The 27,867-nt window shown below is 43.1% G+C and overlaps 2 protein-coding genes across 4 annotated transcripts; one reads left to right on the forward strand and one right to left on the reverse strand.

Annotated features, from left to right (window-relative positions):
• Positions 1-2,309: 2,309 nt before the first annotated feature.
• EARS2 (glutamyl-tRNA synthetase 2, mitochondrial) lies at positions 2,310-18,089 on the reverse strand. Of its 2 annotated transcripts, none has more exons than XM_072607361.1 (9): positions 17,822-18,089; positions 11,398-11,553; positions 10,285-10,474; positions 9,224-9,696; positions 8,835-8,943; positions 7,488-7,641; positions 7,136-7,266; positions 3,705-3,840; positions 2,310-3,526 (listed from the first exon to the last, which is right to left on the reverse strand). In XM_072607361.1, exons 1-9 carry the CDS (start codon positions 17,958-17,960, stop codon positions 3,443-3,445), a joined length of 1,572 nt encoding a protein of 523 aa, XP_072463462.1. In that variant the 5' UTR covers positions 17,961-18,089; the 3' UTR covers positions 2,310-3,442. The 2 variants fall into 2 exon arrangements, 1 of the variants encoding a protein (XP_072463462.1); XR_011966791.1 differs by having other exon boundaries at positions 2,941-3,526; positions 3,705-3,806.
• Positions 18,080-27,845, forward strand: UBFD1 (ubiquitin family domain containing 1). 2 transcript variants are annotated; one of them, XM_072607387.1, is made up of 7 exons: positions 18,080-18,220; positions 18,858-19,172; positions 20,022-20,230; positions 22,169-22,234; positions 22,447-22,552; positions 25,558-25,640; positions 27,353-27,845. In XM_072607387.1, the coding sequence occupies exons 2-7, from the start codon at positions 18,875-18,877 to the stop codon at positions 27,461-27,463; spliced, it is 873 nt and encodes a 290-aa protein (XP_072463488.1). In that variant the 5' UTR covers positions 18,080-18,220; positions 18,858-18,874; the 3' UTR covers positions 27,464-27,845. The 2 variants fall into 2 exon arrangements, with proteins under 2 accessions (XP_072463488.1, XP_072463479.1); XM_072607378.1 differs by having other exon boundaries at positions 18,178-18,441.
• The last annotated feature ends 22 nt before the right edge of the window (positions 27,846-27,867 follow it).

Genomic DNA, 27,867 nt, shown 5'->3' on the forward strand with positions numbered 1-27,867 from the left:
TCAATTGCTCAAGGGTAGGCCGAGTTAATGTAATAAAAATGATAATTCTACCTAAATTAATGTAATTATTCAATGCCATACCAAACTACCAAAAATTATTCCATAGAGCTAGAAAAAATAACAAAATTTATCTGGAAGAACAAAAGGTCTGGAATACCAAGGGAATTAATGAAAAGAAATGCTAGGGAAGATGGCCTAACTGTACCAGATCTTAAATTGTATTATAAAGCAGCAATCATCAAAACTATATGGTACTAAAAAAAAAAGAGTGGTGGATCAGTGGAACCGGAGAGGTACTCAAGACACAAAAGTCAATGACTACAGTAATTTATTGTTTGATAAATCCAAAGACTCCAGCTAATGGGATGAGAACTCACTATTTAACAAAAACTGCTGGGAAAACTGGAAAATAATATAGTAGAAACTAGACATAGACCAACATCTTATACTCTCTACCAAGACAAAGTCAAAATGGTTATGTGATTTAGCCAGAAATGCTGATACTATAAGCAAACTAGGAGAGCAAGGAATAGTTTACCTGTCAGATCTATGGAGAAGGGAAGAATTTATGACCAAACAAGAAAGAACATTATGAAATACAAAACGGATGATTTTGATTACATTAAATTAAAAAGCTTTTGCACAAACAAAGCCAATGCAACCAAGATTAGAAGGGAAGCAGAAAGCTGGGAAACCATTTTTATACCCAGTATCTCTGAAAAAGACCTCATTTCTAAAATATAGAGAGAACTGAGTAAAATGTATAAGGATACAAGTCATGCACAAAAACATTTATAGCGACTCTTTTAGTGGTGGCCCAGAACTGGAAATCGAGAGGATGCTCATCAATTGTGGAATGGCTGAACAAGCTGTGGTGTATGAATGTAATGGAATACTACTGTGCTATAAGAAATGGTGAGCAGGCAGACTTCAGGAAAGCCTAGAAAGACTTACATGAACTGAAGCTGCCTGAGGGGAGCAGAACCAGAACACTGTACACAGTAACAACCACCTCCTGCGATGATGAATTTTCACAGACTTGGCTCTTCTCAGCAATGCAAGGATCTAAAACAACTCCAAAAGACTCTTGATAGAAAATGTTGTCCACATCCAAAGAAAGAACTGTGGAGTTCCAATGCAAATCGAAGCACACTATTTGCTCTTTTTCTTTTTTTGTCTTATTTCTGCTTTCTTGCAGTCCCTCCCCTTGGTTCTTTTAGGCTAAGGCCTTTTCAGGTTCTCACTTTGAGTGAGGTAATGCCCATTCATTGAATAGACCTCCTTAAGAAATGAGTCAAGAGATGGCCCCTTTAATTAGAAAGCAAAATGAAAACAAAATAAAGGTGGGAGGGGAAGACTCTCAGGGTTGCTGTTTCAAAGAGAAACATTGTCTCTAAACCAGGAGGGCCCAAAATACAGCTATTAAGTGGAGCTTGTGCAGGGACCTATTGTGGTCTAATCCATGGGCTTTAGAGGAAGGGAGGGAGGGAGGAAGGAAGGAAGGAAGAACGGAAAGACGGAAAGAGGAGAAAAGGTGAAAAGGTCTTAGCCTACAAAGGCCAGGGTTCTCCCAGTGGATCCTGGGTCATCTCCAGTCATCCTGATGACTATCTGGCCACTGGATTCAGATAGCTCTGGAGGAGAAAGTGAGGCTAGTGACCTTGCATAGCCCTCCCTCCCTCAAATCAAAGTCAACTGCAAGTCATGTCATCATCTCCCTGATATCAGGGTCTTCTTCAAAAGTAAAGGACAAACACAACAACAACCCCTTGATTCTAATACTTCTTTACAACATGACTAATGTGAAAACGTTTAATATGAATGTATCTGTAGAGCCTAGATCAAACTGCATGAAATTTTGGAGAGGGGGAAAAAACTGAAAATTCTTACAGTGAAAATCTTACAGAAGTGAATGTTGAAAACTAAAAATAAATAACTTTAAAAAAAGAATATTAACATCATCGTGATAAAATAAAATTGCGATTCTTTAAAAAGACAAGTTCACAGACCCCAGGTTAAGAACCCTTACTCTAGGGAAAGATGTAGGAAAGCAGCTAGAGGGGGAAGATGAGAGACTGTGAGGGACAGGATGATCAGGGTATGGGTCCTCCTCTTGGTATCATACCTTGAGAATATATCTCAGTCCCAATTCAACCTTTATTTCCTTCTGCTGACCCCATGAAGTGGCTTCTCTGCTATGCCTCCCCAAAGCCACCTGCTGTTCTGACATACAACTTCCTACCCTACTGTGACACCAAAAGTAGCCCCAGTTTTTCCCTGGTTCCCATCTCTGAAGTAAGCTAACAGTCTTTCTGGGACTTTCCAAGGGTTTTTATTGTTAGTTGTCATGGAGGAACAGAATATATAAAGTCCTTCCTTAACATTACATAATTGTAATAACTAAGCTTGGTCTGGAAAAAATTGAGAAAATATACCTCTTTTTCTTAGGGAATAAGAAAGCAGGAATATTGATGTAAAATATTACATATATTATCAAACATGATTAGTTTTACTGAACTACTTTCTCTTTTTTTAAATCTTGTTCAAAGAGATGGTTCATGGGTTATGAGTAAAGGAAGGGATATATTCAGAAATCTATTCAGAAGTGAAAACAAAAGGTACTGATAAAAATGATAATTTTTTTAACCTCCCTATTATGCTCCTTTTTTTCCAAATTAGAAGACAAGAGTCACCAGTAAGTGGCAAGGGTAATCTCTGGGTAGATAAAGGACTCTGGAAGGAATAATTCCACTCCAAGGATTTGGAAAGCATTCCATCTCTGTCTGGAAAATATACGAAGTGTGCAGGCAATAAAGCAGAAAACCCTGTCCCAACAGATCCCAGGATCCTTTCAGTCCTGCCGACCCTAGCCCTGTTGGGAAATCCTTCAAGATCCTGCCCCGTTAAGCCTAGGCCATTTCATTCATTCTGGGGACTTACTGACTTATTCACCCTTTATTGTTCAAAATCCAAGCCGGAGTTCAGTGAAGGGCCACAAGAACAGAAAGTATCAGAGCTTAGACAATTAAATCCTGAGTCCTGTCTGTGGACCTGCAGGCCTATTAACATTTTCAGATGTTCAGATGGGAACTAGTTACGGGAACCAAGAACCAATTCCAAACCCCTGGTACATAATATGGTACACAAGGAAACGGAAAAATGGGTTCCCAAGGTAGCTCCTTTTTACAGTCAAGAAAGGAATGAGATGGTAGGGTGGGATCTTCCTACACTAGTAATTGGTCAGAGGGGTAAGCTTAGGCAGGAATTATCAACACATAGTGCCTGTCACCATGCCTACCCATGGGCAATCAGAAATGTAGTTCTCACATTAATACCACAGACTTCCTGTTGAACACTGGTTTCAGCCCTGATGTCCCAGTAGCAGTTTCCAGGAAAGTGGGCCATGAGTTGTCCTTATTCATTCATCCTAAGAATCTTCTCCCTAGCTTGAGAGCACCCTCTGCATCCGTTCCCGAACTTCCTTTGGTCCCAAGGATACCATCATCTCTGCAACGGTTGGGCCTCGCTGAAAATACGAAGAAATCCTGAGATCAGATCCCTAAATGTTCAGAAGACATCTTCCACCTGCCATCACTGTTAAAGAGGGACAACTCTTTGGTTTGGTTAGCCTTTCTCAGGACTTAAAGTTTAAAAGATTAGTGGGGAGCCCAGGGAAAGGATTCTGAGAAGCAGGCCAAGCTGACCTGCTGTCCACTGAGTGCCATGCGGAGAAGTTTCATCATTTTGACATACTCAACACCTTCCGTATTCTCTGACAGTCTTCTCAACTCTCGGTTCAGCACCTCCTGAGTAAGAGATATGCCAGGTGTTTCCAACAACCTAAAAGAAGCCCAACTGATTCATTAGATCTCCCATCAATTTCTGAGGCATACTCTTCAAACAGGGGCCCAAGGGAAAGAATGCAGAGTGGGAGGGGATTTCCTAGAAGACTCTCACTCAGCAACAGTGCAGAATATGGTAACTATCAAGCTTTAAAGCTACTTTGAGAATATACATACTATGATATAATCCAATCAGGTTAAGCCCTAAAAAATTACCACTTCTCTAGGACACACTTGACCACAACTCAGTGACAAAAAGAGTTTGGGACATGCTAGAAAGAAAATCTACTGTGAATTTTTAGTCTTCCAAAAGTAGGAAACAGTAGACTACATACAGGGTGACCAAAGAGAAGTAGAAGAATCCATTTCTATGCAAACAAGTCTAAATATAAAGGAACACCACCAAGAAGTCAGAATATTCCAAGGGCTTCAGAACAGAGTAGTGAGTCAATTAGATGACACAAGAATTAAGGTTTCTGGTGAATTACCTAAAGCAGAGATTAACCAAAAGTCAGCAAAGATGGCAGAGGTAATTCAACACAAGGTCTCCTCTGAAGCATACCGCAGTGTAACAGCTACGTTCCCATATCCCTCCTCTCTTTCGTGACTAAGCAATTTGAGAAAGCAATGCCTTCACTTCCTCTCCTCTTACTGTCTTCTTAACTCTGCAGTTTGGCTTCCAACCTCATGATTCAACTGAAACTGATCTCTCCAGAGTTATCTGTGATCTCTTAACTGACTAATCTAATGGCCTTTTCTCAACCCTCATTCTTTTTCTATCTCTCGGTAGCCTCTAACACTGTTGATCCCCCCTCTTCTCCTTCATACTCTCATCTCTCTAGGTTTTCACTCTCTCCTGGTTCTCTTCCTACCTTTCTAGCTCTTTCTCAATCTCCTTTGTTGAAACTTCATTCAAATCACAACCACTCACCATGAATGGACCCCAAGGCTCTGTCCTGTTCTCTTTTCCCTCCATGACACTTTGCTCAGTGATCTAATTGATTTCTGTGGATTCAGCTATTATTTCTATGCAGACCATTCTAAGGCCTGCTCTAACTTCTCTCCTCATCTCTAAGTCTCACATGTCCAACTACCTACTGATCATCTTAAACTGGATGTCCCATAGATATCTTAATTAAACCAACATATTCAAAACTGAAGCCATTATCTTTCCTCCCATACCCCTCCCCTCTTCTTAAACTCCCTATTACTGTTGAAAGTACCACCACCCTCCCTGTCTCACACTTAGGTGTCATCCCTTGACCCCTCACTTTCTGTCATTCCCCTCCTACCCAATCAGTTGCCAACATCTTCCCCCTTCTCTCTGAACACTGCTTGTGTTCGTCCTTCATTGCTGAAGAAGACCATGCCATCAGAGAAAGGTGACATGACTTGCACTTTGTTTTGAGGGAGGGAGGGCTGTACAAGGTCACCAGCCTCACTTCTCCTCCAGAGTCATCTGAATCCAGTGACCAGATATTCATCAGTATGACTGGACATGGCCCAGGATGCACTGGGAGACCTTGGGCCCTTTAGGACAAAGACTTTGCAGGTACTCACTTAGGGTGAGGAAACACCCATTCATTGAATAGGCCTGTTTAAGGAGTAACCAGGGTATGGCCCCTTTAATGAGGCCAAGACTAGACACTGATGCCTCCTTGGTGAAGGACCCTATCCCCTCACTCCTAAACTCCTTGGTCTCTCTGCCTCAAGTTTCTCCCCACCCCAGCCCCTCATCCACTCAGCTATAAAATGGATCTTCCTGAAGCATGGATATAACTATGGTGGGGCCGTTTCCAGTTATCCTGATGAATATCTGGCCACTGGACCCAAATGGCTCTGGAATAGAGTGAGGCTGGTGACTCTGCACAGCCCTCCCTCACTTAAATCCAATTCATGCCACAGCATCATTTTCCTGATGTTATACTCCTCTTCAAGAATGAAGGACAAACCACACACACCACCATATCGCTCCATATCAATAAACTCCTGTGACTTGATATTACCTCCAGAATCAAATACAAAATTCTCTGTCTTTTAAAATCCCTTATATCCTGTGCCTTCTGGTTTCTTTGTACTTTACTCTCCTTTATGCACCCTATGATCTAGTGAAACTGGCCTCTTCATCGTTCCTTGAACAAAATACTCCATCTCCTAAATCAATGCACTTTCACTGGCTGTTCCACATCATCCCTGTCTCCGCTTCCTTCAAGTCTCAGTTAAAATTCTATTTTCTGCAAGAAGCCTTTTTCTGGCCCTACTTAATGCTAGTGCCTCCCTCCTGAGATTAACTCCAATTCACCACGTACATACGTTGTGTCTGTAATTAGTGTTTGTGTATTGAATTCTTCTTGTGCCTAGCATTTGGCACAGTTTTGGGCACAGCGTGAGTACCTGATAAATACTTGTTGACCTGACTTGAACACCTGACTACAAATCAAGAGACTTTACCCTAATTCCTATTCCTAACTCATCAGCTTGCCAGCTGTATGACCACAGGCAAATCACTTCATTTTTCGGGGCCTCGGTTTTCTTATCTATAGAAAGAGGGGATAGATGGGGTGACCTCTAACATTCCTTCTACCTCTTAAATTCTATGAACCACTTACCTTAAATGATTCTCCTTAGGGTTTTAATTCAAGAAATATTACTTAAGCAATTTTTCCATGAGCCAGGCTTAATCAATCTTAATCAATCTCTCTCTCACTACCCCATCCTTCTCCTCCCCTCCTCACTCTCTCCAAAGACAAAAATGAAATTGTCTTTTCTCTTCTCTAGGAGACACTTGAGCACAAGCCAGTCCAAAGAGAGTTTGGGACATGCTAGATGAGGCTGAAAAATAGAAAGGGGACAGAAGGAACTTCTAGAGAGCCTCCTGCTTTTGGACAATTGTGTGTTCACTAAGTCTGGCCTGAGTAGAAGTCACTGAAAGCCTCTGAAATACAACCATAGGATAGAAATCAGTGATAGGCACTGGTTTGGGAGTCAGTGGGCCTGGTTTCTAGTGAATACTCCTTTCACCAACCTTGAACAAGCCACAAACATTGAACTTCAATGCCTCCAACCAGGATACAAGAATTATTCTATTTACCATGTGTGTCCCAGAGATATTCAGAGGTTATGTTTGGGTAAGTTTAGTCTGGACTAGGCTCTTCAGGACAAATAAAGATACTTTATCAACCTGTCCTTCTGAGCTTCACCATTTGCCTGATGTGCTGATGGCTGTCCTAAGTCTCACAACCAGAGACTAGGGAGAAGAATGAGTACCCAGAGGCTAAGGTGGGCACACTCACCCCAGGACCAGTTTAGCAATCACATCCACTTCTCCTGAGATGGTCTGCAGCTGTGCCCGGACCACAGCAGGGCGAGTCCATACATAGGAATATGCTGGTGAGACCAAGTCCTGCAGGCGACTGATACGCCCCTATTAAGAAAGGAATTGGAAAGAGGCAATCATAATGCTACCAGAGAGAAACCTCAGGAGGAGTTCTCCAAGGAAATCTGGGCAGGCTGGGCCACTCAAAAGGAATGCCCTAGGCTTTTTGTATCTTCTCGGGGCATAATGAAGAGGAAGGGGAAGGACTACACCATCCATGGGGACACCCTATCTTACCTGTGTCCCTACTAATGCACACCTGTACGTACCTGTCCCAGCAAAAGGATTCTCTCTACGTAGTCCTCACTGAGGACATCCCTGTCCTCCAGCTGCTCTCCATACATCTCCTCCACCATGGCCTGAAGTTTCTTCACAAGCTGCAGCCTCTGAGCCTTGTCATTCAACAGTCGAATCAAATGCAGCCTATAGGAGAGCTCAAGTTACAGACGTGCTCCAGCAAGAGAAAGGGAATGTAAGAGTAGTGGGAAGGGAGAAGATGGGGGAAAGGGAAGAAGCCTACTAGCATACAGGAAGTGCCTGTGCTCCCAAAGTAGGTGGTCCAAGGGAGGAGAAAGGAGTTTATTTTCTTTTTACAGATGGAAAAATGAGGATGATACAATAATGTGATATTTTCAAGTAAATGTGACTAGAATTTCAGGTTTCTGGTCTCCTAGGAAATGGTGTATCCCAGGTCCCAGTTACTAGGATTTCTGTGACTGTCTTGAAGGGCAGGTTGAGAGGCCCCTTTATGAATGAGTAAAATTATAACACGCAACTGGGAGCTGGGAGTCCTGAACCTCACTGGCAAGTATACAACAGCTTTGTCAAACAGCATCCTTGTTTCTTCCCCAGGACTATTTCCCCTCCTTCCAGAAAAGCTATGGGACCTCACAACCAGTTGATCATCCTTCCCCTCCACCCAATAAGCAGGCTATACTAGACCCACCCTTCTTGTGATTTAGCAGCAATAACCAGAAAAGGCAAAAAAGACCCAGGGAGAGAAGTGAGCCCAGAGTTCCACTTCTTAACGTTCAGGACTATTGCCCTGCTGAAAGCGGCCTGTTCTAATAGTAACACAATAAAGAAGACACAGCACCCTGCTGATATTTTTACTCTTATTACCATTTCATCTAAGTAATTTAAAATAAACATCTATATCATGGTTGTACCCAGAGCTCTTCAGCGGAAAGGTACCATTTGAAAGACTTAATAAACAAAATTCAAAATAGGCAAATTATAGTGTTCATGAGCTAGCTGGGAAAAAAACCACCACCGAAGTGAGATTCTCAGGTCCTTAATGAATCTGATCAAATGAAATGCATTTTTCAATATAGTCAATGAAGGAATGTATTTTGCTTAAATATACATATTTGTTATAAGGCTTCTCCCCCACCCAATGGGCTAGGTGAGAAGGACAGAAAATAAATGCTTGTTAATTGAAAATATATGTAAAGTTTAAAATAAATAAATCTCTTCCTCCTGAGGTCTGGTCCAAACACAGGGTCAGCCAGCAATTGGAATAACAAAACTGACCTGGGGCATAAAGCAGCTCTTCTCTGAGGAAGAGCTGTCCTCTGTACGGAGTCCCCAAAACAGAGCTAGTCTATACCACCCACCTGTTGAATTCAGGAAGTTTCTCCAGATCCAGCAGGGCTGAATGGGTGCTGATCCCAGTTAAATCAAACTGTTCTATCAGCTCTGGCAGTGTCCTTCCCATCTGGTTCCCTGCAAATCATTCGGGCCTGTCAGGGTTGCACCCTCCCCCGGAGCAGTCAGCCTCCTTCTCCTTTCTACATTGTACGTTGATTCCCAAGACAGACTAAGCTGCTTCTCAGTACATCGATGAGATTCATACGCTTTTGCTACTGGTTCCCATTCACAGCCCCAAGCCAAGGATTCAGGCTCAGCCCGTGGTAATTAAGTCTCTTTGCAGAGCAGTGCCAGGAGCCTCTCGGACAGTTGGAAAGGTCCTGCCCCCCCCCCCCGCCTCCCATCATCAGAGTACCTGCAAAACCTGAGCCGTAATTGGTGATGATGTCTAACAAAGCCTCCGGAAGAAAGCCAGCTGAAGCAAAGTATTCCAGAAAGATGTCCCCTTGCCGCTTAGACAACTTGCTGCCATCTTTGTTGAGAAGCAGAGGCAGATGGGCAAAGTGGGGTGGCTCCCAACCCAGGGCCCTGTACAAAAGGAGATGTTTGGCAGTAGAGACAAGCCACTCACTGCCTCGAAGAACATGGCTGATGCCCATATGATGGTCATCCACCACACAGGCCAGGTGATAGGTGGGAAAACCATCACTTTTCAAGATCACAGGGTCACCCTCAACACTGGCCACTTCATGCCGGTTCCAGCCATGTACCAGGTCCTGGAAAGTCTCAGCTCCCTCCTCCAGACGCAAGCGGACAGTTGGCTTGGCACCTTCTGCCAATTTCCTGGCCACATGCTCAGGACTCAAGAGCCTGCACCGATTGTCATACCTATTGAAATTTCACAGAAAATATTCTCAGTCCAAGAACCCATAAACCTAAGAAATCTTAACTGAGCTTGAGCTAATCAACATCCGCTAGACTAGACTAGGTTATATGTCATAAGAAAATATATAGAAATGGGATCTGGAAACATAACATACAATGACTAGGATCACAGAAATGGAAAGAACCAGAAAACAATCAGAACAGAATGTTGTACAATTATAAAAAACACCCTAGGCTCCAAAGAGGAGAGATGGAAAGACATCCTGCCCCTGCCCCACAGCCTTCACCCCCATCCCTCCGGTGTCAAGATGGGTTTGCACAGGGATGTACCAGCAGACTTTTTTTTTGATGTGTTGACTGGTTTTGCTAAATTTTTTTTCTTTTCTTCCTCTTAAAAAAATTCTTGGTTATAAGCAATAGTTCTCTGGGATGGGAAAGGAGGGAATAGAGGAAGGTGATGTAAAAACAAAAGATACCAATATAATAAAAATCTATTTAAAAAAGAAACATACAATGAAAAATATCACACTACAAGAGCTAACTGATAAAGTATCAATTCCTTCGGAGGTCAGCTCTCAAGGACGCTTGTACCGGGGTGTCTGATGGTTCCTGAGGGCCTCTTTTTTCAGCAGCTCCAGGCGCCGTGGGGTACAGAAGCAATAGTAAGCAGCTCCAGTCCGCAATAGTGCCTCGGTGGCTTGGGCATAGAGCTCCAGGCGCTGAGACTGCTGGTAGGGCCCAACAGGGCCTCCACGCCGAGGACTTTCATCAGGAAGAATACCTGGAGCACAGGGAATAGGAAGTTAGCAGTGGCCTGTAAATGCTCAGCCCCTCACGAAGCCACCCAAAGGGCTGAGAATGAAAGCCCATTGGGGGAATCACAGGGAAAACACACCTCCCCAGCTCTATCCTGCCTCTCTTTGGTGCCAGAAAACAAATTCATATCCACATCAACAAACACTCCCCTACATCGGTAGGATGCTGGAAATATAAAAAAAATAAGACTTCCCTGCCTTCACAGGGTTGACCATGTAGCTGAGACAGAACATCCCTGAAAAGAAAATAAAAGCAAAACACATGGAGTCCTACATGAGTAGTGAATGAAACAGAAATTCCTATGTGGTCAGATCTATTCTGTTTCACAGCACTGACCCCTGTGATTCCTCCTCCCTAGTGCTGTCTTCTCCCTACATCATCACTTCCATGATCAGAAATTGAAAACATTTCCCACAGCCAAAAGTATCAGTCAGTCCACTGGGGCAGCTCTTCCAAAAGGCTTTCCTTCACCTGCTCACTCTCTGTCCCTCCCTTTACCCATCAGCAGAATATTTGGGAGAAGAAAGAAATAGCTTTAGAAACTTCCCTAGATCTCAGGGAATGAATGGCAAAGCCAGAGGTCTCTGCAGAGCTGAATACTTTGGAGGTCTTTCAGAGCTTTCTTTCACTCCCTTTCTACAGAGAGGAATCTGCTAACCTAAGAACCTTCTCTAGGACAAAAACATATCCAGCATCCTTCTCACTTCTTTCTGACAGTGATGGTGAAGTCACTCATCTTTAATCACAGCTCTCAGGAAGACCTCCTATGGGGCCTTTTACTTTTCTGAATGGTAAGAGTGGAGCATGCTTACTACTGTTTTTCTTTGGAAAATACAACTTTTATTATTGGGCCCTAGAGGAAGCTGTCTGTATTACCCCAAGGCATACCTGCCCACTCCAACATGTCCTCGATGTTTTCTGCAGCCCCAGGCACCAGGCGGGTTTGATCTGTATCCTCCAACCTCAAGATGAAACTCCCTTTGTATTTCTTGGCAAAGATGTAGTTATACAAGGCAGTTCGTAGGCCTCCCAAATGCATGAAGCCTAGTTAAAAGAAAGAAAAAAACCTTCAATTTATGCTAAGCAAGTGACTAAAAAGTCTAAACATTTTTACTCAGAGAGCCCATCCTCTTGGGCACACATGCCAAAATATTTATAGCAGCACTTTCTTTTATAGTAGAAAATAATTGGGGACAAAGCAGACAACCATAGAATGAAAAGACCAAAGCAAACTGTGGCAGGAGAAGGGAACGGAGTATTATGTCAACCTCAGAAGTGATGAATATAATGAGTCCAGAGAAACATGGGAAGACCTATAAGAAGGGACGAAGAGTGAAGTAAGCAAAGCCAGGAAAACAACGTACACAATGACCACAAAAAGCCTACCGATGGAAGGAACCCCAAATTCTAACTGAACACTGTGCCGTTACAATAACCAAGCTGGCCTGAAAGAAGAGAAAATCCACAGGCCCATGGTGGGGGCCTGTGGATGTGAAACAGTGTATGTCCTGTCAGATTCAGCTGACATGTTAGTTTTGCAGAACCGCTTTTGCTTTCCCTCTTTCTCTTTTTCGTTTATTTCCATGAGAGCTGGGTTTCTAGGAAGGAAAGGGGAGAGGTATCACAGCGCCACAGAGCTAAGGTTGGAAGTAACTTTAAAGGACCACCCAGTCGTATCTGTGTCAAGATGCTAGGGATGGAAAAACAAAAGATTGGTTTGTTTGTTTTTTAAAAGAAAAAGTGAACAAGACTTGAAAAGCTCATACCAAAGTCTGTGGTAAAGATCCAGAAATCCAATGGAAAGTGAGATGCTACTAACTAACTAACCTCAGAGAACAGCGAGAACAATGTCTGCGTACAGGATGCCCACTAAGTCTAGCCAAGCCTTCAAAGCCCCCAACACTCCTACAAATTTCTATTCGATCATAACCTCCTATCATTCCAACTCCCCCATACCTCATCCCTCCCAAACCTGCTGTTGGCCCTCACTGAGACCTCTAATCTCCCTAGCCTCCAGAATTTTCTCAAGACATTAGCCTTGCTCCCTGTACAATCTGTACCCTATCATTCCCCACGTCAATTCTACACTGTCCTTTGCTCTCAAAAATTCTCCTTGTCTTTGTGCTACTTCTCTTTCTGAATCTGATCTCTGGATTACTCCTCCAACATTTCTACTTCCCTGGGGCTGAATGGAGCTGAAGCTAAATCAAACAATCATGTGGACTGGGTACAAAATGGGGCCCTCAATGAAGCAAGACAGTGCTTTGTATTCACCCCAATTGACATCTCACTTCCCAGCCCCCTCCTCAAGAGTCACATACTTCTCCCATTCCATCTCAAGACGTAACGATCCTGCCTCTTACTTTCTGGAGAAATGTGAGGCCAGGCAACCTAAGGTCCTCCTCCCATCATCCTCCATTCTCCTTTACCCCTTCTCCTCGCCAGGTCTAGTGGGATGCTCCCAATGTTGATTTATATTCAAAGAATATAACAGACTGAAACCTCAATCACCCTCCTTCCCTCTCTCTCTCTCTCTCTCTCTCTCTCTCTCTCTCTCTCTCTCTCTCTCTCTCTCTCTCTCTCTCTCTCATACACACAGACACACACTCACATAATCACAGACACACTCTCACAGACACACTCACACACAGTCACATACACACTTTGACACACTCACACAGACACACACTCACACACACACACACACACACCCTCTCTCTGTCAGTGGGTCTCATGTCTCTTTTCTTCACCTTCTCCCTATTCACTGTTTCATCTTAATGCCTTAAAAAAAAAATTAGACCCCATCATCCCCTCAATTTATCTCCCTACTTTTTTTTTTTCCCTTTCTTTGCCAAACTCCTAGGGGGAAAAAAATCTCAACTCAGCACCTTCACTTTCTCTCCTTTCACTCCTCAATCTGCTGTCATTTGCCTTACCACCTCAGCACTCAGCAGACACTAGTGTCCCCACAGTTACCCATGATCTCTTACTTGCCAAATCTGATGGTCTTTCTCAGTCCTCATCGGTCTTAACCCCTCTCCTGCATCTGACACCATTCACTACTTTATGAGTTTTCCTATTCTATGCTTTTCTTTCCCAGCTCTCTTATTTGCCTGACCACTCTTTCCCGGTCTCTTTTGCTGGCTCATTATTCACATCACACATCCTAACTGTGGACTGTGGGTGTTCCCCAAGGTTCTGTCTAGGCCCCTTTTCTTTTATTCCTCTATAGTATCTCTACGGGTGCCATCATTTTCCACAGGTTTAACTACCGTCCCTATGCAAAAGACTCCCAAATTAACATATTCAATCCCAGAGTCTCCTCTGCATAACCAGTCACTTATTGGACATCTTAAATTGGATGTCTCAGAAACCTCTCAAAATCAGTATGTCCAAACAACTTCTTATCTTTCTCCCAAACCCTCCCATCTTCCAGACTTCCCTATTTCCATCAAAGGTCACCATGCATCTCCCATGTTCATCATCTTAGTATTTTCCTAGAAGTCTCACTCTTCTTCATCCCATACATCCAATCAGCTGCCACACCTTGCCATTTCGACCTCCATAACATCTCTCACATCCCTTCTCTTCACTCACACAGTTACCACTTTAATTCAAGCCTGCATCACCTTTCCCCTAGATGATGGCAACAACCTCCTGATTGTTCTCCCTGCCCCAAGTCTCTCACCACTCCAGGCCACACAACTCTGCCACCAAAGTGACTTTCCTAAAGTACAAGTCTGGCCAGGCCATTCTCTTACTCAACTGAACTCCAGTGGCTCCCTGCTGTCTCTAGTTTAAAGCAGGAACTCTACCATACAGCTTTTAAAGCCCTTCACAATCTGGCACCAACGGATCTTCTCAGGTTGATTAGACATTCCTCACCTCCCACACGATGCCATCCAGTCAAGCTGGACTTACATTACATTACACAGGATATTCCATCTCTCATCTTCATGCCTCTGTACTGGCCATCCCCTCCTACCTTCCCTTCTTAGGGGGCATCCCCCACTTTTCCTGATCACCTGGATGACCGTACTCTTCCCCTACCAAGCCCCTTGTTCTTAACTATTTTGTATTGATCTGCACTTCTCTTCATATCGATTCTGTGCTCTCCTATATGTGTATTTATTGTCTCCCCCCATTAAAATGTAAGCTCTGTGAGAGTAGGTAGGGATGGTTTCATTCTTTGTATCTGTATCCCTAGCACTGAGCCCAGTACTTGGTGCTGCATAAACTTTGTTTGCTGATTGTTTGGCATGTTCATAGGACCAGAATCCAACAAGTCAGCGATGTAGAGAGAGCATGAGTAATATCAAGGTTTGTATTACCTATTTTAAAGTCAAAGAAATTGAGGCTAAGACAATTTAAATGACTGGTCCATGGCCAAACAACTAGTAAGTGACAAGGTGTATGAGAAGGTAGGTCTTCCTAATTCTAAGTCTGACATTCTATCCTCTATCCCAGGGTTCCCAGGCCATATGTGGTCCTCTAGGTCCTCAAGTGTGGCCCTTTGACTGAATCCAAATTTCACAGAACAAATCCTTTTATTAAGGAGATTTGTTCTGTAAAACTTGAACTCAGTCAAAAGGTCGCACCCGAGGACCTAGAAGGCTACATGTGGCCACTCCTCCTCTACCCTATCCTGCCATACATAGAAAGAATACTAGCTCACTTTGGGAAAGGCCAAGCCAGCTGACTACTGGGAGAAAGAGAGTCCTGTATCTTCAAGCGGAAAAGAGAGAGGCTAGGGGTTCCTCTGACTAGGAGTAAAAATGTTCCCAGCTTGTTGAATATCAATTTCTTAAATTCTCTTCCTTATATAAGTAGCCTTACACATCTCATTCAGCCAACCTGTGTCAAATCACTTACATCTGACAAAGCTGAGGATGACAAGCATTCCTTCCTGTAAACTTAAAATGCCTTGAAATCAGTATGATTTTGTTCAATGCAATTAAATCAGAATGACATTTCTCTTGACAGAGGTAGTGGCTAAGTGCCTCATTCCCTCGAAGCTGTATTTTTTCACTCTGTCTTCAGAGATGACTTAAAAATATAAATGCAAGTTTTCTGGGTAATGCCAGATTTTCTCTTCTATGAAAACAATGTAGAATCTGCTGTTTCAGCCTCATACCAACTACTTCTGGCATATCCATGGCTTGCCCATAAGGCTTCAAGTGGGTGGAAAGACCCTACAAAATACCCAAAAAGCCATTAAAAAATTATGTGTATACAGATACTAAATTTAATTGTGTAAATAAATGGGGAGTTGAAATTAAGGATACTCTAAAACTGTGGCATTTTTGAGCCATAAAGGTTAGTCTTCCTAATGTAGAGGCCTGGCTAGGGCAGCTAAGTGAAACAGTAGAGTGCTGGGCCTAGAATCAGAAAACTCATCTTCCTGAGTTCAAACCCAGTCTCAGACATTTACCAGCTGTGTGACCCTGGGCAAGTTACTTAACTCTGTTCACCTCAGTTTCCTCATCTATAAAATGAGCTGAAGAAGGAAATGCATTCAAATATCTTTGCCAAGAAAACCCCAAAGGGGGTCAATGAAGAGTCAGACACAACAGAAATGACTGAACAACAAAAGATGCCTGGCTGAAAGGCTGGCCAGGAAGCAATGGAAAAGGAGCTTGAGGCCTAGGTAACTTGGAAGACTTCAACACGCTACTTAAATGTCTTGTTCATGAAATCATTGACTTAGAGCTGAAATGGGCCATAGATGTCACACAGCCTAACTCCCTCGTTTTACAGATGAGGAAAATGAGCCCCAGAGAGTAACTTGCCAAAAATTGGGGTTTCTATTGCCATAACATCTCTCCCTTCTGTCCCCGACTCAAACAGCCATATTTTAATAGCCTCCTATTTTGGTATCCCTGGATCAAATATCTCACTACCTCATTCTGTTCTCCACAGAAACTAAAATGATTTTCCTAAATCACAGGTCTAACCATGTCACTCCTCTCCTCAACAATGTAAATTGTTCTCTATTACCTCTAGAATCAAATACAAACTCTGGCATTTAAAACTCTTCACAACCTTTCCAGCCTTATTACACATTATTCCCCTTCCTGTCCATGGTCCAGCCAAACTGGCCTTAAATAAATTCCTCATAAATGGGACTTTATCTCCTATTTCCATAATTTTGTACTGATTGTACTTCATGCATGTAATGCGCTCTTTTCTCAGCTCCACTTCTTACACAGAATTCCTAATTTCTTTTAAGTCTTATACAAAGCATTTCTTGATCTCTCCAGTGTTTTCTCCCACCCCCAAAATTTATCTTGTATCTATTTCATGAATGTTTATATATGTACACGTTGTTCTCCTCGCCTGGTCAGGGTAGGGGCTGTTTCTGAGTCTTTTATCTTTAATATCTTCAGTGTCTAGGGGAGCAGCTGGCACACAGCACCGACTTCAATGCTGAGTGTTCAAGGACACATTTAGGAAAGTGGCAATTCTCAGATAACACTCACATGTTAGTCAGTTTCAACCCTGCCTCAGTTCCATCTTTTGAGAACTGACACACGCTACACAAACCTCCTTAAAGGAATCCATAAAAACACAACCTAGGCCACATAATGTGAAAGTTACCTTCACAGATTTAATATTACAAGAGGGCAATTAGAATTACTGCAGTTGTCACATACTTTGAAGTTACAGCTAGCTGGCATCATTTACAAAAACCACTAGAAGTACTTCAGGGCACTCTTCAACACAGTGACCAAAGGTGACTTCCCAAGCATCTCATCCAAGGGGCATGACTTCCACCTCTAGGTAGCAAGGTGGTAGACCACAGGTCAGGAAGGACAGACGTTTTCAATCAAGGTCAATATACTGATTTGTTTGCTTGATTGTCCTAATTTGTCACAAGCAGGGGTTTCTTCTGAGAGTTGGGGGTTGTCTTGGGAAGTAAGATTAATTTAAAAAACCAATAAAACCCTTTCTTTAAAAAAAAAAGATCCTTACACGCGATATGTCAGTGACTACATTAACCTTCTCACAGGGCAATTACAAGGTTCAAACGCGAATGCAGTGTTCGTTCAACAAGCATATACTAGGCACCCAGAGCACGTCCAACGAGGAAGGAGAGACGACCTTTGGCCTCCACTAGCTCTTTTGCAGGTACGTAAAGCTACACGGCAAAAGTGCGGTACACCGCACAGCCGGGATCCGTCTGCCTGGGGTTATCCCGTCCCTTTCTCGCAGTCCCTCCCTCTTTCCTCCTGCCTCTTCCCCCAGCCCCACCCCCGACCTCTGACCGTGCAGTGGCTAAGCCTAGAAATCCCACTGATGGACAGCGAGTTACCTGTGGGGCTCGGGGCGAACCTGACTCTCACCGCGGAGCTCTGCGGTCCAGGCCCCCCACAGTGCCCGCGCCATCGCCCCGCCCCCCAGGGCGCCCGGGCCAAGCGGAGCTGGAGCAGCCCCAGCAGCAGGGCCGCCATGTGGGACTGAATGCACACGTGGCTAAACAGGTTCACTTCCGGGCAGGGCGCTAGCCAATCCGTTGCTTCCTCTTGGAGGAGGCGGAGCCTCCCTTTAAAAGGACAGGGTCCTATTTCTCCCAGTCCTAGGGCATCTTAGCTCCGTTTCGGTGGGGATACCCAGCGTCGCCAAACAGTTACTTCCCACAGCTTCGGCCCGAACCGGGGGAGGGCTGCCATCACCATCTGGGGAATAACGACAGGAGAGGCAGAGAGAGCTGGTGAGTCTCCATAGGAACCTCCACCTGTTTCCGGTGGGCGTGTGTGTGCGAGTGTGTGTGTTGTGTGTGTGTGTGTGCGCGCGTGTACGTATGTGTGTGGGGAGGGGGAGAGTACGGGCCGAGACGGGGGCCAATCTGGTCTGCTCGGCGTTTCCCGGCGGCCCCCTCGCTGCGGTGGGTGTTGTACACAATCATCATGGCGGCGGCCGGAGCCCCGGATGGTGAGTACGGGGGGCAAGCTCGGGGAAGAGAGAGCTGGAGGGCTGGCGGCCCGGGCCCGGGGCTACGGAGGAAGGGGCGGAAGGGAGCGGCGGAGCCCCGGAGGGGGGGAGGGCGAGGAAAGGGGCCGGAGCCGGTGCTGCGGGCGCCCCTCGAGGGCCCTGTCCTGGAGCCCGAGCCCGGGAGCGGGCGGGCGTCCCGGGCTGCGCGGAGCCGAGGGGGGGGGGTGCGAGGCAGGGGGTCGGCCCCGCCCCTCCCCCAGCGTCCCGCCCGCAGCCTCGCGCCGGGCCCCGATATGCCGCCGCCTCCAGCCTCGGCCCCCTCGGGTCCGTCCCCCCCTCGGAGCAGCGGGAGGCCAGGGCACCAGGGCCGCCGCCGCCCCTGCCTCGCACTCCGGTGGGTTTTGTTTCGCCTTTAGAAGTCGAGGAGCCCGGCATGGAAACGGATGCCCAGAAGCTGCAGCTTAACTGCGTGGACGCCGAGGCCGAGACCTCCTCCTGCCCCTCCTCCTTGTCCTCGGCCGCGGCCGCCACGGCCAAGGGCAGCCCGCAGGCGGACCAGACGCAGGGGGGCATCGCCAGTGCCCGGGCCTCGGTCAGCAACGGCGACGACGCCGACACCGAGAAGGAGCTGGTGGATCTGAAGATCATCTGGAACAAGAACAAATACGACGTGCGGGTGCCCCTGGACAGCACGGGGGCCGAGCTGAAGCGCAAGATCCACTCCATCACAGGTGGGCGGGGGGGGCGTCCGCACGTGTACGGAGGAGCCTCTTTAAAGTTTGCCCAGGACCTGGCGGTGTTCCATTCCATCCTCCCGCAGCCCGGGAGCGAGTTGTTACAATGTTTCCCATTTTACAGATGGAAACACTGAGCCCGAGAAGCTCGCCTAGCTAGGAAGTTAAACTTCACGTGCTGGCCGGGCCTGGGTGACCTGGGCCAGTGCAGCTTCTCCTCGGGGCGGCTCTCTTCAACCCGGGGTTCTGGGCATGGATTTCTGGATAGTAGAACGTATGGCAGATGTGTGCGTACGGGGCTAAATACTTTGTGTGCCTGTGTATCTGTATATAAATGTCTGTGTATCAGCATAGTTGGTTTCCTTAGTAATGTTATGTGTTTATGCATTTAAAAACATTCTGAGTCAGAGCGGTCAAGGACATCCCCCCAAAAGGTTATGAATCCCTGTTCTAAAACAAGTGATCTTTGCTAGCAATAATTATAGTTCACATTTTAAGCTGGCTTCATTTAATATTCCGTCCCCCCCAAAATCCCATGAAATAGGTACAGTTTTTAGTCCTCATGTCATGGAGGAGGAAACTGAGGCAGAGAGAGTAAGTGACTGACCCAGCATTGCACAGCTCATAGTGTGTAAGGCAGGGTCAAGCTTAGGTTTTATTGATTTTTGAGTCTCACACTTTATCCAAGTGGCCCCCACATGCCAATCTTAATGGGTGGAGGGAATTCCCTAAAGAAATGGAATCACTAGGTTGTGCTCTCCTCCACCACCAACCCCCCAAAAACTCCTAATTGGATAGATCTAAATAAATTCACCCTTAATTTTATTCCTCTCTCCCATACTTAAGGCCTACCACCTGCCATGCAGAAAGTTATGTTTAAGGGACTTCTGCCTGAGGAGAAAACATTACGGGAAATCAAAGTAACCAGTGGTGCCAAGATTATGGTGGTCGGATCTACTATAAATGATGTTTTAGCAGTGAACACACCCAAAGATGCAGCACAGCAAGAAGCAAAAGCTGAAGAAAGCAAGAAGGAGCCACTTTGTAGGCAGAAGGTTGGTGACTTAGTCCTTGGTGTTGGTGCTGAGTATTCGGGTTTGTGTCTTGTCTTGGAGCCTAGCCTGTGGCTTCCATTCTTCCCTGAAGAAGCTTTTTCTTGGCCATAGTCCATGGCAGAAATCTGAAACAGCCTTCTGGACATGTAGATCTTCAGTGAAGTTGAAACTGTTTGGTATCTTTGTTTCATCAGTTATAATTAGCATATCTAAAGACTAACCATAAGAAAATAAGGAGACTTCATATTCCATGTTGTAGAGCTCTGAGTTGGTAATAATGTCTTCTAATATACCATGACATGACCTTTACAAAAAATGAGTTGGTGATCTACATGATGATGAGCATGCAAACAGCTGGAACTAAGTGTGCCCAGAGTTCTTGCGGCCAGAAATAATAGCTTTCATATCTGTAAGACATCCCCCTAAAACTGTAAAGCTCCAGATGTATATAAAGAGGCACATGAAACTTTGTTTTAGAAATGTATATACACTGTGCTGTTTACCTGACCAAGGTAAACCAAAAGCTTTTTATCCTTTATAGTTGTTGGACTGACAGGAAAAGGCAATTTTAAATTACATTTAGATACGTTTTTTCTGTCCTGAATCCTCTTGCACTCTCCTAGCTCTGATTTTATTGTCCAAGGTCTTCTCTGCATCTTTTTTTGCTGTGCAAATGTGTAAATCCATAAGCATATATATACTCTCCTAATAATTAATACCCTAATTCTGTTTATGTTTAACATGTCATACCTTTTGTGAGCACAGTGTGCTCTTAAATACAAGGTTTGTGTTGCTGACGCTGACTTAATAAGCCTAAAGCTTTTGCCCACACTGTAACCTTCAAAAGGAACAAGTACAGCATGATTCACTTACACTGTTAACATATAGGCCTACTCTTCTGATGGAAGTTATGAGGCATAAAACTACCTAATGAGAGGAATCCAACCCTTGGACTTTTTTTCACCCTCTTTAAGAATATTTTTGTTTGTGTTTTTTTAGTTTCATTTATTTACCAAAAAAAAAAAAACTGAAAATAATTTCAATTTAAGTAACTTGGTTTGACAACAATCAAGAAATTATGTTTGATCACAATTTTTCCCCCATGAAGTATTTTTACAATTAGAAAAAATCCATTTATAACACAAAACAGCCACATAACCAATTCTAAAGCACTCAGTTAGAACAAGTCATATCTTTAAGAATGTGTTTATGTCAAGCTCATAGAAAAACTGTAAAGGAATTGAAAGTGATTATTCTGGCCTTCTTGCTGCTCATAGTTAGGGTTAGATTTTTCCATACAAGACTTTTAAGTACTAGAGGAAGAAAGGTGATTTAGGGGACTGGTGAGGATTATGTCTTCTGGCTCATTTAATAAACATTATGGGAACAACCTTAAAGTATTGGTGGGTAGGGCTGTCTCTGGCATCCAGGCTGTAGATTAGTATTTCTTATTTCAGGTTAAAGCCATCATATCTGCTTCCAAAGTTTGTGATAACATTACCACTCCCCCCCCAAAAAAGATATAAATCACTTTCCAAGAGAAAAACATTCAACAATCTCCTTAAATATAAAGAGACTTTCTCCTTACTTTTAAAGGTTTAATCAAGTGAGAATGTTATTTTTAGTATTCTTTAATTATTTCTGAGAGTTTAGAATTGATATGCTACGGTAGGTCCTCTTGTATTTGTTTCAACCAGACACATTTTTGCATGCTTTTTTAGCCTGAGATAAGAGGGGGAGAGAGAGAGAGTGAGAGTGAGTGTGTATGTGGGTTTGTGTGTGTTAAAACAAAATATTAGGATAAGGATTTTTTTTGACTCATCCATTGATTTCAGACTGATAGATTTTTACATTTTGGCGATGGTAATGGCTGTGAAGAAGTATATAACTCACTTCAGACATGTTTCTCTGCATTGTAACTTCTGATTTATGTTCTAGCAACACAGAAAAGTGTTAGATAAAGGGAAACCTGAAGATGTGATGCCTTCTGTTAAGGGTGCCCAGGTAAGCAAAGCCCCTAGACCCATTGCGATCATACTGAAATCTTGTGACCAGCCTGCTACATTTGGTTTTCTGATATTCCTTCCAGTTCTTGCCCTCACTGTTCAGGGAAAGAACAGTCTTTATTTCCTATATTCTATAGTTTTGTTCCTTCTTTGTTACTCCTTTTATCTGTATGACAGGCTTTACTGCCACAAGTTTTCTTATGTTTCCAGGAACGACTGCCAACAGTACCTTTATCAGGCATGTACAATAAGACAGGAGGAAAAGTGAGACTCACCTTTAAGTTAGAACAAGACCAGTTGTGGATTGGCACTAAAGGTAACTGCTGTTGACATACATCATATTTCTTTTGGAATCAGATTGTTTCTGTTGCACATCTGACCCTTGTTCTAAACTAACCCCTCTTTACTATACTCTAGATATTCCTCAATGTTTTATTTACTCCTTTACACATTTATGTTCAGTTGTACCCTTTTTTACTATCTTTTCAATCTTGTATTAGTTAGTTAGTTAATCCTTCCGATTAAGGGTTCTTTTTCTAGAAGGGCTATTAAATTGCCTACTAGATGAGTGAGGCAACTCAACTATATAACAGGAAGCACTCTGGACTTGGTTTCAGGTGAGAACTGACTTTGAATCCTGCTTCCATCTCTTAGCTTGTGTGGCCATAGACAAGTCCCTTAAAATCCCTGAGCCTAAGTTTTCTCATCTGTAAAATGGGGGTGATACCTACTTTTGCTATAAGAGTCAAATGAGGCTTTGTAAGAAGTACTTTATAAACACTTAAAACAATATCTGTCTGCTACTATCAGTTATCAGCATTTTTCTGTTTAAACTGTGTCTTTGCTGAGGTGATCATTAGGTGATCAAAGAGAATACCTCTTAACACTGATTATCCCATAGTAGTTCTCCTCCCAGTTGTCCTAGAAGGGAGAGAATAGGAAGAGGCTAGGAGACCCCCTAGGATACTGAAAACCACTTTTTGTTAAAAGAAAATGACCATGAAGGGTGGGGTACCTGTGGCCTCAAGGTCATATGTGATTTTCTGGCTCCTTGATATGTAGGTCTTTTGACTGGGTCTAAATACATATTGGCAAACCTGATACTTCTTTAGTGTTTAGATGAGCTAAATGAGCAGTTTTCTGTTTCTAAATGGTTCCTCTAAATAAGGCATCCTTGGTACATTTGATGAAAAGGTTCTGTTTGACCTTTATAGAGAAGAACACTTGTACAGAACAAATCCTTTTATTAAGATGATTTGTTTTGTGAAGTTTGGATTCAGTGAAAGTGGCTCTAGAGGGCCACATAGGACCCTGCTTAGGCTATTATGAATGCCCTCAGACCAAGCCTTATTCATCTTCTAGCTTCATTTAATGTCAAGTCAAATCATAACCAAGGTCCCTTGTCCACTGCTGTGCCACAGAAACCTTCCAAAGCTACCTCCATTATTACCTGTTCTTCTGAACAGTACAGTAACGTACAGTATCATCTGCCCCATCTTGTAAACTTCCCAGCAGAAGATAATTGGATTTCAATCCAGGTGAGCCTAGACATCAAACTGAGTGCTGGATATCATCATTCTGTTGATTTCTAATCTAGGGTAACTCCCCAAACAACTGACCTTCTCTAAAGCAAAGCTTGATAGTTTTTTCCTTCAGAACTGTGATTTCATTAACATAGAAAGTTCCCCAATGAAGAAACAGGTAGGTGAGTACCCAGGGTCATCTGGCCAGTATACGTCAGAATCAAAACTTGAAACCACATCTCCCATACTCCACGACCAGCTCTATCCACTGTACAGCACTGTCTCACTTTGAATAGAAACTTAAGTTTATGTAGAGCTTTACAATCTATTGAGTGTTTTCCTCCTAGCAGCCCTGTGAGATCGGGTAGTGCAAGTATTAACTCTTACCTTACAGATGAGGAACCTTAGGCTCAAATTGTAACTTGTTGAAAGTCACGTGCCCAGTAAGAGACAACTGGGATTCAAACCTAAATTCTCTGATTCCTAGTCCAGTGTTAATTCGACTTAGTCCATTGAATAACATCTGAGCCCCACTACTAATTTTTTCAGGGAAGAATGTGTTAGATGTTGTAGTAACTAATTTAGGCAATATGAAATAATAAAATGTTACAACTGGAATGGACTTTAGAGGGTGTCTGTTCTAACACATTCATTTCATAAATGAGGAAACTGAAGTCCAAAGTAACTTTTTTCCCACTGGCACACAGGTAATTAGTAACAGAACTTAGAACCCAGATCTCTTGACTTTTTTTTTCTGAGAATTTTTCTTCTGAGTCTTTTGCTATTTTTTTTCCCTTTGTCTCTATATTTGCAGCTATCCTATGAATGTTTTGTGTCTCTGTACATGCTCAGCATACCTTGGGTCTCTTTTCACTGTTGTTTCATCCTACCACCTATCTGTCATCATGTTTCTTCACTGCCATGCCTTTCCTCTCCTGCCATCCTACTTGCTCCTGTCCTTACTTGGCTTACCTTTGTATAGCCTCATTTTACTCCAGTTGCCACTCACTGCCCTCTTCTTTTCTCCTGTTTGACCACCATTCCTAAAATTGCCATAAAACGTCTTTGGCCCATGTGTGATGCATAGTATCTGGCAGGTGTATGCTACATGAACTCTGAAAGATTTTTTAAGGTAATTTTTAATGTGTGTGTGCATGTCAGGGGTAGGGAGGAAGCAAGGGAAGAATGGGAGGCAGTTGCCTGGGGTATATTTCTGAATAGAATAACATAGGATTTAAGGGTGGGAGGAGGAGAAATGATTGGGAGATGTGCCTCAGTGAAACTTCCTTAGGAAGTTTTGGGCTGTGTCAGTCTAAACTATTTAATAAAGCACCTGTTCCTACCTCCCCTCCCTAACCAAGCCTGCCCCAGGCAGTAAAAGCACATCACACATCATTGGGTTTATGCAATAAGCATGCAAATATAGTCCTTCAGTTATTGAACTACAAACCTTATTTAATTCCAACAGAGAAAGTTTGGTCCTTGTTCTTACTAACATGGACTAAATACATATTGGCAAACCTAATTGTTATCTGGTGTTTAGATTGAGTTCACTAAGCAGTTTTCTGTTTCTAAATGGTTCTTCTAAATAAGGCATACTTTGATAAAAAGGGTCTGTTTGACCTTTATAGAGAAGAGAATGGCCATAAGGACAAGCTTTTGTGGGTGGAGAATAGTCAGTCTCCCTCAATCAGGGAGGGGAAAGTATTAGAACCACAAGTGTTGTTAAAGAATCGTATGTCAGATTTGCTGAAATTGGAGTGCCATTTAATAATCAGTATGATTCCTTTTAACTTAGAGCGAACTGAAAAATTACCCATGGGCTCCATTAAAAATGTGGTCAGTGAACCTATTGAAGGACATGAAGATTACCACATGATGGTAAGTAAGCTGCTGGCTTAGTAACAATATATTCAGCCTTTAATTCCACCAAATTGACAGTTGGAATTTTGTCTGCAAAGAAAAAGAACTGAGTCCTCAGAATGTACTGTTAAGGTTCCCTTATGTTTCACATAATCCAGCTTCAGAAACTTGTCCCAGGGCGGCTCATTTCTATATTCTCCCCCCACACTGTATTGAGTCCTGTTATAGAATAGGCAGATTTTTCCAGTTGTCTCCTAGGATATGTGTTTATTAACCCTTGTATTTGCACATCTTTGCTTTAAGACCAAATAAATAGATATGAACATGAGTAGCAATGGCTTGGGAACTTTCGCTTTCAAGTTTGAGCCAAAAATAAAATACTAGTTTGGTAGAAGGAAATACTCCAGGCAGTCAGCTGTTTGCGATGCTGCTAAAGTGTGTCGATTTTTTATAGTCTTCAGAGAATGGCGATCTTGCTGTACGAGGTAAAAATGCATAGCTCTGTGCTTTCATGTGATTTGGAGGAACTAGATCCATATTTTTTTGTATCCAGATACTAATGCAAAATCCTTTCTTGAATCCAAATGAGTTTCTTTGAGGGAATCATAAATAACTAAGACTACACTGACTGAAGTGAAGGATGAAGTCATTGTATGACTAATTTAGGCAAATCCTGCTCTTTTACAGAAATGATCTGAGGGAGGGCCATTGGAATAATGACTATGGAACCATGTTACTTTCTTCATGGAGACTGTTGATCTGGGCAGGGGTGGGGAGAGAAAAGGCTGACATTAAATAATTTTTTCTCTAAATTTCTTGGGCCATTTGTCACTGGCTATGACCAAAATAAGTGGGAGGTTTTTATTTTTTTGTCTACAAATTTTCATTTGCTTTAATTGTGGATATTGTTTAGGATCTTTCAGCTGTCATATCATAAATGTAGCAACATTAGCCCCTATCCCTCTGAAGGAATAAGGAAAGAAATACATGTGGTTCAGTAAGAAATCTTCATATTCATGGCTGATCTGTCTGTTGTAGGATAGTGGAGAGAAAATAGGGAAATCAACCTGGCTGCATTCTCACTCTAAGGAAAAGAAAAAATGTATCTCCAGCCTGTAATGAGGCAGCCTTATCATGAGTGCTTTCTGCTTTCCTTCTATCTTCCTCCAGCTTCCACTGCCACCACAATACTGGAAGAAGAGTAGAGACCTTAGGTTTGGTATCCACCCCTCTCCCCCTGACCTTTGGCCAGTGATTTGCTAGAGCTACAAATTAGCTTTGTCACCTTATCAAAGAATTGGTTTAGAACTACTGCCCTTTGTAGCTTTTAAAGTCTTGTAGTGAAGGTGATTTTTTTAAATGAACTATTTTAACATTCAGCAACATTTCAAAGAAGGCTTGAAGTCTTAGAAGCTTTCAACTTAAATGATAGCAAATAGGTTATCCCTACCTAAAAATCCAGTATGTTGCCATGGAGAAACCCTAAGTCTGGCTTTCTTTTCTTGCTGCTTTGAACATTATATTTGACTCAAGAATTCTGTCTTTCTTATTCTAACCAAGAGAGACTCTTCTGGAATATTGAATTACAGGTCTAAAGGAATTTGCCCTTTTTGCATTTTGCTGCAGTGTTAGTGCATAGTGAGAAAACTTTTTTCCACGATGTGTTAGGATCCTGCTTCTTTGGTGTCCCTGGCTCTGAAGTACTGCTTGGTTTCCTTTTTCCCTTTCAGGCATTTCAGTTGGGTCCCACCGAAGCCTCTTACTACTGGGTGTATTGGGTTCCAACTCAGTATGTGGATGCAATCAAAGACACTGTGCTGGGAAAATGGCAGTATTTTTGAAAGCACTTTCACCTCTGGCACAGGAGACTGACCCAAAGTGAAGGACATTGCTGGGAGAGGCCTGCAACATGCCCGGATTTCATAGTCCTGGAACTTTTATTAATTCAAATCTGAGGAGATATTGACTGAAGCCAGAGGTGATGTACTTTCACCATTAGTTTACTTTTAACTTAAAATTGCAAAATCCCTTCCCTTCAGTCAGCTTCAAACCATATTTAAAGTGAATACGGTGGAAATCAATAAATCTTAATTCAGAACGCCTTGTGTGGAATACTCTTAAGTGTTCTGAGAGTAGATCTGCCAATTTTGTTTAAAACAAAATGATCAAAATATGTATCTGGGTTTTTTAATGTGATTTGAACTAAAAAAATATTTTCATAAATCTTTGGTTGCAAATGGTTAAT

Source organism: Notamacropus eugenii, chromosome 1 (assembly GCF_028372415.1).
Source record: "Notamacropus eugenii isolate mMacEug1 chromosome 1, mMacEug1.pri_v2, whole genome shotgun sequence".
In the NCBI taxonomy this organism is placed as follows: Eukaryota; Metazoa; Chordata; class Mammalia; order Diprotodontia; family Macropodidae; genus Notamacropus; species Notamacropus eugenii.

Excerpts from the sequence above, each read along its gene's own strand:
- EARS2 (XM_072607361.1), bottom strand. The coding sequence starts at position 17,960 with ATGGCGGCCCTGCTGCTGGGGCTGCTCCAGCTCCGCTTGGCCCGGGCG. Across the intron at positions 10,475-11,397 it reads GGACATGTTGGAGTGGGCAG|GTATTCTTCCTGATGAAAGT; the intron begins GTATGCCTTGGG and ends CCTGTGCTCCAG. Across the intron at positions 3,527-3,704 it reads TGGCACTCAGTGGACAGCAG|CGAGGCCCAACCGTTGCAGA; the intron begins GTCAGCTTGGCC and ends TCGTATTTTCAG.
- UBFD1 (XM_072607378.1), top strand. The coding sequence starts at position 18,417 with ATGGCGGCGGCCGGAGCCCCGGATG. Across the intron at positions 22,235-22,446 it reads CTTCTGTTAAGGGTGCCCAG|GAACGACTGCCAACAGTACC; the intron begins GTAAGCAAAGCC and ends TTATGTTTCCAG. Across the intron at positions 22,553-25,557 it reads GTTGTGGATTGGCACTAAAG|AGCGAACTGAAAAATTACCC; the intron begins GTAACTGCTGTT and ends CTTTTAACTTAG.